This window comes from Ornithodoros turicata, chromosome 3 (assembly GCF_037126465.1).
Source record: "Ornithodoros turicata isolate Travis chromosome 3, ASM3712646v1, whole genome shotgun sequence".
NCBI classification, from domain to species: Eukaryota; Metazoa; Arthropoda; class Arachnida; order Ixodida; family Argasidae; genus Ornithodoros; species Ornithodoros turicata.
This window is the reverse complement of record NC_088203.1, coordinates 83,296,617-83,308,594: the sequence shown is the minus strand read 5'-3', so window position 1 is coordinate 83,308,594 and position 11,978 is coordinate 83,296,617. Positions and strand designations below refer to the sequence as shown.

At 47.2% G+C, this 11,978-nt stretch overlaps 1 protein-coding gene across 1 annotated transcript in view; it reads right to left on the bottom strand.

Annotated features, from left to right (window-relative positions):
* Positions 1-940: 940 nt before the first annotated feature.
* The window catches only part of LOC135388706 (arrestin domain-containing protein 17-like), a 28,023-nt gene continuing 16,985 nt past the window's right edge, over positions 941-11,978 (bottom strand). Inside the window, exons 2-6 of the mRNA XM_064618439.1 lie at positions 10,395-10,520; positions 10,112-10,335; positions 9,132-9,314; positions 8,332-8,517; positions 941-3,952 (exon numbers count right to left, since the gene is read on the bottom strand). Coding sequence (XP_064474509.1) covers positions 3,776-3,952; positions 8,332-8,517; positions 9,132-9,314; positions 10,112-10,335; positions 10,395-10,520 — 896 coding nt within the window. The 3' untranslated portion in view covers positions 941-3,775. The remainder of the gene's footprint in view (positions 3,953-8,331; positions 8,518-9,131; positions 9,315-10,111; positions 10,336-10,394; positions 10,521-11,978) is intronic.

Genomic DNA, 11,978 nt, shown 5'->3' with positions numbered 1-11,978 from the left:
CTACTCACAGGGACGGGCACAGACCATACCTGAATGACTCTCCCCGGACAGTCCGCGAGTATCATCCTCAGGACGTTCTGGGGATACACCTCGAAGGACGAGGACACGATGACACTGTGAGGACATCCTGAGGACCGTGTTTGTTCTTGGAGAAAAAGGACCCCCACAGTAATTGGGACCATCCAGAGAGTCACCACACTAATTGCGGAGCATCTAACTCGTGCCCAGACCACTCTGTGTGTTGTGGGCAACTAGTGGTTATAAAAAAGAAAAAATAGATAGAAATAGAGTGGAGAGAAACAACTTACTCGAAAATCAAAGATGGGTCTACCGGTAGAATGGATGCAAACTAATTATATGTAAAGAATTTTTTTTCAATCTTACAATATGAGAAGTCACACTTAAACGTGGCTTTCTCGTGACTTAATGATTTTTTGCTATAGTAGTTCCAGTCTACCAAGTTGGCGGTGCTGTTTGACATATTGACACAGAAATGGTTGACTCAATATGTTGCATGGGGGCCTGCGGCAAGAGATTCGCTACACGACAGAAACGGCAACTACGTCTGACGTACCTTTTTTGTTTCCTTCAAAACACAAGAAAGAATGCAGGTTTCAAAGCGGATGACAATGCTGGGTGACGTCACGGTATCCTCCTCCGGACGAACTGCCGTAGTGTGGGGCCCTGTCTTCTGCTATCCACATTTCGGTTTCGTTTGACTATTGCCATCATTTGCAAATTATTTACTAGCGCAAAGTGAATGCGAATGTTGTATTCGATATCGAGCGGGTGGTTCGTGTTCGGTATGATGCTCACTTAAGTTCTTTCGAACCCTTGCGAAGTCTCGCTTTAAGCAGATGTTTTCTTGGTGGTACTTTGTGTATAACTCATAAGTTGTACAGTTCTACAGTGGCATAATAAACACACTCGTACACATACGAACCGGTCACATTTATATGAAAACTACTACAACACACGATAAGTCTGTACAGGACATTATCATTCTTTATTTTTAAAATGAATAAATAACCTGCAAGAGAACCTTTCATCAGGGTCATCACCCGACAATGCACATCAGGACCCATTGCTTCATTTTAGTTCAGATAAAGCCTTGCAAGCTTTCTTTCAGAGACAATTGTTAAAAGGCTCTATTATAGACGCTTAGATAAATTTCCATTAACAGCCAACTGTGTGCAATATTTCATACATTCTTTGCTCGTGTCAATTTGCGTAACACGCAACACACCTTTAACATGTAAATTCACTTGGTACAATCCCACTTGCATCCTAACAAGATATTGCGCGATACTGGCAGTCAGCCTCTCAGGTACTGATAATAAAGCTCGGCAATATCGCGCAAGGACCTTGTCAGTTTTCATGCCTCGCAAGCTCCTCAAAGCATTAGTTAACTTGCCTTACAGAGTAAATCCAATCACAAATCCCTAGGAGGAGAAGACACGGTGTTACTCGACGAAGTCTCATACGATACCTTCTTCAGTTCTCGAAGTGGAACTCTATCCATACCTAAAGAACTGTACTCGAGTCTAGAAAACAAGAAGGACGCACACAAGCAGCATTTTCAGACCGCTGACCTCTACACTACGTGAACTGTGCGTTGCTGGGTTTGCGCGACGCCAGTCCCGTTGACTGAAGTACAAGTGAGTGCGATTCCGGTGGAGTCGTTGTCTGCTAGTAGTCGTATGCTCCCGTGCGTAGCGCGCGTGCAGAGACAGTGGCAGACACACCTCACTTCAGCGGCGGAGAATCGAAGACGCAAAAACAGACCACATTACGAAACCCCGAAATGCAGTCCAATCCTGATCATCGAAAGTACTGTTGCCGAAAATTGTAATATCAAGGCTACGACCCGTAGCTAGGCCCAGCCATCGCGAAAGCAGAGTAGAGGATACGTGCACCAGGATGTGACGTCACTCTGTTGGCGACCAATCCGAAGAAACTTCCCTAACAGGGGTTTCTGTATCAACGCCACCTAGATACAGAAGGGCCTGGTTTATGCCTCCTCTCATTCGTTCGCACGTAGACATATAAAGTCAAGATGTCAGCCAATCGTCGCAGACGAAGGCAGGCTTTTTGTGGCTATGCAGTGGCTGCCTATGCGGCTGATGACGGCTTGTCTTCATAGTTACGGCCGCTGAAGCGCGGTCGTAATTGGTGGACTCTTAATTGTTACGTCACATTGTTCGACAGGGTTTGTTTCTAGGTGGCGTTGGCCGTGTGTGCCGTCTGGGATTCCGAATGCTCCTTCTGTATTCACGGACCCTAGCGCAGATCCACATAGTATATAGTTTGTTCACAGACGTCACTCCTCTAGAGGGCACTTTGAAAAGGCGAGATCGCCGCCATAACGTAGGACTGGCGAAGTTCGGTTTCGGTTTTCGTTCGCTACTATGTGCTATTTAGAAGGTTATTAACGTTGAAAATATGAAAACTTCGGGGATATTGTACAAATAACGTTCATACAGTGCAAGAACCCATAAACAGCAAATGAACAGTGGTGGTGGCAGTGATGGTGGTGACTAAAGTCAGGCCGGTTAGAACCGCCGGACCTATCACGGCGACCAATCCGCTAGTGACTATCGCGCTCCCTGCGAGTGACGTCGTGTAAATAAACCTCATAGTGGTCAGTGCCTGCGGCATTCCTTGTCTTCGCTTTGTGTTATGCCGGATAGATATTTATTAATGTGTTCTCAACGTGTCACATTGTTGCTACTTGTTGCCTGTCATATATGGGAACGGCGCGCTCGTAAAGTCACCATGGTGACTCCTCCACAACTTCATTGTTGTTACTGTTTGAAATAAATTAATAAAAATAAAATAAAAGCAAATATAGCAGACGCTTTTTGCGTTCATGTGAATCTGGCATTCCACAGAGTAGTAATACCGAAATTCAATCGAAACTGACATTACGGGAGACATCTCCGGCAGTGAGGTTGCGGGCTCCCGCGCACATCTGCCGGGGGACAGGTCACGTGCTTGTGCAGACCGATGGGAACGGCGAAGGCCCTTGCTCTTCCAAATCAGAGGTTGATGCCGAAGTGTGTTCCAAGTGCACGTTAAAGCACGCAGAGCAATGCGTGTACGATGTTACGAACTAAATATCAAAGCTTAAAAGGTACCAGCTCGCATTAACCGTTCTTCCTTAACTTTGGCCTCGATTAAGTAAATACATTGTGAATGTATTCGAGGGTTACATCTGCACGTGACTCTCATAACTCATTGAGGGTCCCTAAGTTAAAAATAAATTCGATGAAAATAAAAGAAGTCCATGGACTTTTTGTCTTCTTGACACTGTGGTCGACGTTATGAACGCGCCGGCGCTCTTTTTCATTTTCGTTTCGCCCCTCCAGCAACAATAGCGAATGCACGAGTACGAACCAACGTATGATCGCAAATTTTGTGATAAAAGGTCTCCTCCGCACCTCTAGGGTACCTCTCGCACTCCTTCGAACGTCCAATAGAGCTTGCATAGAGGAATGTAATGCAAGGGTTCATGAATACTAGCGCCATCTAACATTCAGGCACCCTACGCACTGCTTGGCACAGCACTCGACGAAGCATACAAACAGCCTTTCCTGTGTCTGTTCACTCCCGACAACGTTATGTTAGCTTAGTATATATCGATCTTCACATATTTATGCTGCCATCATGAACATTCAGGATGTCTTACTTTCACTGACATTCACAAGTATAGTGAGCAACCAGCTGGCCGAAACCTTCACTCGTGTTCTTCTTTTTGCAGTTCACACGTATTGTTTCACCCTTTAAACTTATCCCCGTTAAGCCACGGCCTGAAGACCGGCAGTGTAGAAGGGAAGTGGGTCCCCTTTTTCCTTTGCAATGTTCCATCGCTATTCCGGATCGGGTACGTTGCCATCATGATTGGAAGCTGCAGCTTGATTTCCCGGTCTGGGCCCTTCGGGGTCAACACGAACTGGAACGAGACAAAGGAGGATACGTAAAACAAATGTTCATAGCCTGTAAATAAACTGATGAAGCTGTTGGAGAAGAAATATCAGAAAATATCTCCCCAGGCTGAGTGCTTAACAGGACCACGAATTAAAAGCGCTAAAGCCCCAGTGCCGGGGAGCTAAAATAAGAGACACAGTCTGTTATTTTAGCTCCCCGGCACTGGGGTTTTAACGCTTTTAATCATGATCCACCGAACCGCCCAATTTTTAACACTCTTTGAGGACCACGAAATTTTCCAAACATTCTATAAATTGTAGAAACATGTCTCGGGCGTGCTTTACAGCTTTCCAATCTTGCGCAGGATCTCCACAACATCATTAAGTACCCTTCGGACCCTGTTTGCCCGAAGCCTTCGTCGCTGCCTCGGAGTTCCCAGAATGGCTGAAACACGGCAAGACTTGGCTGAAACTAGTGAACCCCGGTGGAGGTTCTCCGTGAGCGTGAAATGGCTCGGCACTTCTACATTTGCGCGCGCACGTTTCCCGTCACCCACTCCTCAGGAAAATTCGATACCGTCCTGAAACTGATTTCCATCGAGTAGCGCAGGGGACATGCCAGGCTCGCACTGGCTTCATAGCTAAGAACGTCACACCGCCGGACGCTCATTGGTCTCTGCCTGTGCCATCCACCTTTGTACGTCTTTCAGGCCTCCTGGAACGAATTGATCAGGCTCTCCATCAAGTCTTTTGAGCCCATTTTTATGTTCTGGTAGACGCGAAGTTATCTACCTCTGCTGCAGCATACACCGATGGCACATCTCGACATAGCAAGTCCGCCTCGGCATTCGTCATCCCATCCGAAGGCGTAGTGGAAGGACGTCGCCTTTCGCATCAAACCTCATCCACAGCTTCACAACTCTATGCCATACTTTTCTGCAGGACATCGTTGATTTTACCCCGCGGGAATGGGTCGTGTTCACTGACTCTACATCTGCCCTGCAAGCAATTGAGAATTCTGGTATCCGAGACCCATCCGCACCGTTTGTGATGGATTTGTGAATGATTCACAACCTTCTCTACGAAGCAGGGCACAGGCTGGTTCTCCCGTGGGTTCCAGCCCATTGCGGTGTCGAAGGGAATGAACAGGCCGACAGCGCCGCAGAAGCAGCTCTCTCGTCTCGGAAACGGACGCGTATTGAGCTGCTGAGAGGAGGTCCTCGTTCCGTACTTCGACACCTCTTTACTCCCCTGGCTTCAGTGGACTGCTGACATTCTGTCCCCGCCATACTGAGCAGAATTGACCCAGCGCTCGCTTTCAGCATGCCTCGATATACCTCTCGTCGAGAGGCCACATTAGTTCACCAAATGTGCCTTGATGTGGCTTTTACAGTGCAGTGGCGTTACCGCTTGAGACAAGTTGACTCTCCCCAATGCTGTCACTGCGGTGCTGTAGAAGATCTAGAGCACATTATTCTCCATTGCTCACACCTTCCCGAACCGTACTCTCCGGATCCCTTAAAGTGCCACTACGGACTAAATCTCGTGTCTTCAGAATACTACCCAAGTTATGTTACTGAAATCTTCTTGTCTCACTTTACATTCCTGCAAAATATTTTGGCTCTACGCGAAGCGAAAGCTAGAGAAAATTAATTTTTATTTTTTAGAACTGGGACGTCATGTTAGGCTCCGACGGGGCGGCCTGCTTTCATCTGGCAACGTCGTTGCCCTTCGGCTCTTCCCGGAGGCTCACTTTTTGCACTCCGTTAGCGGAGCCGCACGTGACATATCCTCCGACCGTTCCGACCTTGGGGAAAACACAAAGGAGAGAAGACATCTCTCTTATTTTCCCCTCTTTCGATCAGCGTCACGTGACTTCTCCACCACGTGACCCTCTACGGACGCCGGCATCGTTGCTAGGAGACGAGTGCCCTCTGCAGAACATGACATCATTGCAATTTGTGGGCTTATGATTACGTCATCCACTCCTGGCGTCATCGAAACTTGTGGAGGCTCAGCAGATCGTCAAAAACTGACAGAAATGCGCAGTGTTCATAAACAGGATCGAAATTTCGTGTATAGAATCCTTGAGGCACCTTCTTTTCATGGACTAAATAAAATAAACGCTGTTTTCCGAGTTCGGAGTGGCACTTTGGAATTTCAGGACCGAAGGGGTACTGCAAAAGGTTGTCAGCAGAGTGGATGGGCATAACGAAGGCATCGAATGTAGCCTTCTGCTTGGAGCGCAACGCTTAACTTTAAGGTACCAACGGGCAACCAACGTCCTGCTGCTGATACACGCACGCGACATCGATTCAACGCCCCAGATGAGCTGGAAGGCTACACGGGCCACAGCCGAACAAAACTGGCGAGGCGGAATAGGTATAGTGCCATGATACCAACATTTGCTCAGGAACCAGGACGCAACAAGCCGTGCCCTAAAGTAGTGAGGAGCACCGGACGCTTCGGTACAGTAAGGACCGGGACGCTATGTTTCTGGACCCCCATCCACGATGAGGGTGCGAGCCCCCGATTAGTGCACGAGCACCTGAGGAGTGTGAAGGATAACGGACGTATTTTTTTCGTTATCTGTTTCTGATACCAGTCTTTCTATTTCCTTTCCGTTACGTTGCCGTCACTGTTTCTGATAATGGAACCGCTGCTACAGAGTTGCGGGAGGACAGCCCGTTCAGCTCTGTCAGCACCGCCGTTTTGCCCGAAAACTGCTTCAGTGTCACGCGAGGTCACTACACAAGTAATTTCACATTGGTGGGATGCGCACCTCTTACAGGCTTCTTAAAAAATGCAGAAGCCTGTCTATATCCCTTTGAGTGTCGTGCTCAAATCCTGAGTCCAGGAAACACAAGATAGGCGTGGCTTCAATCCAATGTCGCATTCATAGGCGGACGCTCTCGGTAGTAAACAATACTGCATAGCCACGGTGAAATGAAAAAAAAAAAACATAAATAGAAGTCGTAGCCTCCTCATGCTGTGTGGTGGAGGTAAGGTTACGCTTTTCCGGGCCAAGAGGCATAACTTTTCGTGCAGGCTTTTCCTTGTGTACAGGTGGACATTGTACAAAATTACATCATAGCGACAGGGCGAATTTGAGGTACTTGATGTACCAAACAGTCAATTGCTAATTGCTGGAGGTACACCTGAAAGTATGTATAGGGTAAAGTAGGGCAAGATGCGACATTTTTTGCTCGACGCCGCCTGTCTCAGAGACGCGTTGCTCCATACGCTAGAAACTTTACGCATAGATGGCTCTACATGTCCGCTTTATTGCACGTTAGAATTGTTGTGTAGGTCGCATGTGCTTATGTCATGAGTTATGAGGACTGGGACGAGTAGGTAAGCTGTCCAATATTGCGCTTTCCATCACATGAAAGTAGGGGATGCACTCTGCAGCAAGGGGATGCACTCTCGAGATCCAATATCGCGCTTTCCACTTGCTCTTTCCAATGTTGCGCTTTGCGTAAAATAAGAACTGGGACAAATAGGTAGGCGAGGGATACACCCTCGATATCCAATATTGCGGTTTCAATTTTGAGTTGCGTTTTCGATTCCATGAGGATTGTGACAAGTAGTAAGCCCGGGATACACCATCGAGATCCGGTATTGCGCTTTCTATTCCCTCGCGCCATATTCAGGGCATATATTACAGGAAATGGAGTCATCAAAAAAATGGAAAGTCACTGATAGCGTCGCATAACAGGAATAATCATTACCCGAATTCAGTACTGGATGATCATTTTCGTTTCCGTTTCTCTTTCCGGTACGGAGGACCGTGGTATGCGTTTCCGTTTCCGTTATGGTCCAATATTGGCAATACCGGCCCAATATTGGTCTAATATTGCCAATACAGGGCCAATATTGGTCTAATCTTGGTCCAATATTGGCAATACCGGCCCAATATTGGACCAAGATGTTGTGCTGCTTGGGTGCGTTCTTCTCTCTGTTAATGCGCGCGTTGGACGCTCTCCCGTAGCTATCCAGAATGGCTAGAACAGTACCTCGAATCCTCATTTCTGAGGATCAAGAATAGGTCGTCCGCATATATGCAAACCAAGGAAGTACCCCTGCCCCGAGCCAGGAAGCTGGAGCCTCCCCGTTCGCAGTGAAGTCGTGAGAGATTCCAAATGTGTAATTGCCGTAGTTGTCCATAGTATGTATATAGATGTGGCGAAGAGACAGCGTTTAACTGCGCTGTTATGCCGTTTGTCACAGGGGGTGCCGCACATTTTCCTACTGCATTTTACAATACGTCTTAAATTTGTAGAGATTGTACAGACAATTGAGCTCTACCTCTGTGCAAAATTGTCCCATTGTATGTACTTTGGGTATGGCAGGAGCAGAACGCCTCTTTCTTTCCCATGCATAGCACGCTGGCAAAGATACTTACGTAAACGTCGTATTGTATCCTGATGAGATGGCAACCTCTCAGGTTCGTTGGCGGAAGCGGTGGGATGTACAACATCTCGTTCCGCCACTGGTCCGAGACCCCGGGATCCACTCGACCTTTCTCCAAGGAGGCCAATTCTCGCGTCTCGGCTTGAACAACCTTGTTCTTCGCGGTGTACTGAATGGTCTGAAACAGTAGTAGCGGCAATGTAGTGCTGTCTATGTACTAAGCTTCCTAAGTTTAAGTGCACCAGAAACGCATTCTAAAGTAAGTCCTTCCGGGCCAAAAGACATAACTTTTGGTGAAGGCTTTTCCTTGTTTATAGGTGGACACTGTACAAAATGACATCATAGCGACAGTGGCGAATCTGAGGTAGTTGAAGTACTAAGCAGTCAATTGCTAATTGCTCGAGGTACACCTGAAACAATGTACTTTGCGATCTTTATTCGATACTGTTTCCTTCGGCTCTTCCGCAATGAAAAATAAAATCGAATGATCTTAGCTCATAATTTCTGTCTGGAGGGGCGAACAAGGTCGCGCACGAAATCCACGGTCTTGAGGGGATTACGATGGTCTATGAAAGGGACGCGACATTTCGGTCCTACTTTTATTTCAATAGGGGGCAGCGAACAAGTGCCCATTCGTGGAACACAGCCATCCCCTTCCGATTTGCTTCGGTTTCAGTCTGTCTACCGACGTCATGATGACGTTTCTCGGGTAGAGGTCTATTACCACTGCTTAGCCTGGAAAGGGGGTTACACCAGCGTTATGTGGGGGCCAGTTGTTGGAAGCGACCATACCTCGGTTAGTACTGCCCGTGTTTTCCTGATGGTGACTCTGCTCAGGTTCTCGATGGTGGCATAGATGTTGATGCTCTCTCCAGGGACGTAGCCTCCTTTGTCTAGCCTCACACGACAAACGAGGCGACCTGAAGTGAGACACGGAACCCCGAGGGTTTCTTCTACCTCACAATGGAAAGGTTGCTGTGGGAGGAACAATAGGGTCGTATACTAGTTAGTTCACATGATGGAGATGAATGTCGTGGTCCGGTAAACATAGACAGAGGGGAATGAATGTCCAAGGAACTATGGGTGTTTCAGTTAAATTCCCGGGCTAAATAATTCGCGAACGGTTGCACCAATCGAAGAACTTTTTTTACAAGTATCTGTCCGATGCCACCTACAAGCTGTGCACTGTGTGAATGAGTTGGAGCCGCTCATTATTTAAATAAAAATTCAAATTAGTTTCGTGAGAAACCTAACTTCTAAAGCAGGGCAGCGTCAGCAGTAAAATGGGTACTACCCCTTTTGGGCCCTTTAGTTGACACCTTTTGAGAAAAATCTGCCACCGAAGCAGGTCATTTGTTAGAGTAATTAATTGGTTTCGGTTTACATATTTTTGTCGCGGCTGGCCGCGGGAAGCGCAAAAGGACGCCACTCTCTCTCTCTCTCTTTCTCTCTACGAATCAAAAGAGACCCCTTTCATTCGTGGCAATGGTTGGAGCACAGCGTGCTATGCGGTGCCACTTGCCACCTGTATTCCATATTTAGTGACCCTAGCACGAGATACAGGCTAACTATAGGTTAGTTCCTGTGCAACAACGCGTAGTATTTGTTGTGCAACGCGCCGCAGCCGAACAGTCATTTTTTTTTTTCTTCTCTGGGCGTGATTCACTGCTACTTTGATACTTTCCAGAATAACGCGTACCAAGAGTTCTTTTTCGCGCTCCCTGAGATACACTGGAATCCCCGCGTGTAACACGGATAATACCGCGACTCACTGTGAGCAGGTTTGGTTCCAAGTTGAGGTCTATGGGGCTCATGACTATAAACACTTGCTGGTTCTTGTGCGTGAGTCCTCCTGGTTCCTTGAGCGCCGCTTTGCAGAAGTATTGCACCCAACCGTGTTTTCCCAGAAACGTAGAAGGTAATCCCAGTGGAAGACCCAGTTTGAACGGGAACGAATGGATGCCTGGGGACAGGAAGATCACCCGCGGAGTGCCGCCTGCCAACACAAATAAAAGCTGCTGTTAGTCTGACTATCAAATGAACGGCAGATCGTACCTTTCGGAGTGTTCTCTCCTAGCAGCCTCATTCGAAAGTCTATGTAGTTTTCCTTGTCGTTGGAGCTCACCTTGGCCTTGTCCGTGAGGCGCACGATGCCCTCTCCCACAATGTGGAAGTACAGCCCTGGAGAAAATCATCACGGCCCGGTGAAGCAGGTTAAAAATAAATGTGAGCTTTTCATTAATGGTGTCTGTCAGAGTCACTTAAAGTTCCGTTATATGCTCACGTCGACTATTGTACAAGGACAGTGATGCCGGCATGTGCTCTGAATTGCTACGTCCTTCTGTGTCCAGAAGGCGCTAAACAATGGACCACAGTAAAATCAGCCGAATTCCATGTTCACCGAGGGTAAGGTCAACCGCTTTCGGTAATCTGAGAAGGGACTCGGGAGGTATTCGGCGAGACGGGAATGGCAGGAGCCCTATCTAAATAGAAAAGGAACGCCAGGCTGACAGTCATTTTCTGCAACATCATGAAGCACACAATTACTCGCAGGGAACTTGAATGGCTTCGAGAATCGTGATCCAAGGACTATAAACGATGTAGAAAGATGACAGCCTCGAGATTGAAGTCTTGAGGCTCGGTGTCCCTAAGGCAGAGCTATACCAGTCGGCCGTCGAACGGTGCAATAATATATTGACAGTGATGCGCCCCTTGTTCACTTACAATAAGGAATTATTTTTGCTTTCCAGACGATTCAGTCAATACACAGTAATTGAGTTTGAGTTTGATTGTAAACATACACAGTAACTCTTGGTTGGTGTTTCAGATGCCAGATACTTCCTTACGTCTCCCGTCCGTTGCCCATCTCCTTCTCCTTGAGACCCATAACGGCGAGTCCTTTCACCACCACCACCACGTCTCCCATTCGTATAGGCATGCGCGTAGACGTCGTAAGCTCTGCATCAGTATTCTGAGTGGGCACTGACCTATTATAATAGCTTTGGAGATCTCACGAGGCTTCTACAACAATCTTGTCCATAAATAAGAGCGAGAGCGCAATATTTACAACGGCAATGAAGTGAACGAAGTTAGACAGCGTTGGTTAGTTGGCTACCTGGCAAACTTGACTCGTTTTCTTAACGAGCGATCTGCCTATGATATAGCGGCGTGCTGCTCGGGGGAGATGGACCAGGGCTGACTTCATAGGAAATCGGTATGAGAAAAACACAGGCAGACATTCGGAGCTCCCTGAACAACCAATATGGCGAACTGGGAATGGATGCATGGACCATTCAGTCGATGGGGACCTCCGAGATTTGATGATCGGCAGATAGGGAAGATACGAAAGAATGTTTTCTAGTGTCATTCACTGTTGTAACACTTGCTTTGCTTTGATTTTTTTAAAGTACCGTTTTGAAAATTTGCGTTACGTGATTGATTTGATTTCTTGATTTTTAAAAGAAAAAAAAATGAGATGTTAGTCTCGAGCCACTCGGGACTGGCTACTCCAGGGCGCGTTATTACGAAAAGAAAGGGAAGCTACACGTGATTGAGTTTTGAGCATGTTGATAGTGTTGATGCTATACATGTGGGAAAAAAAGGCGGCACGCTGTTTAGAGTCCACACTAGCTCAACGTA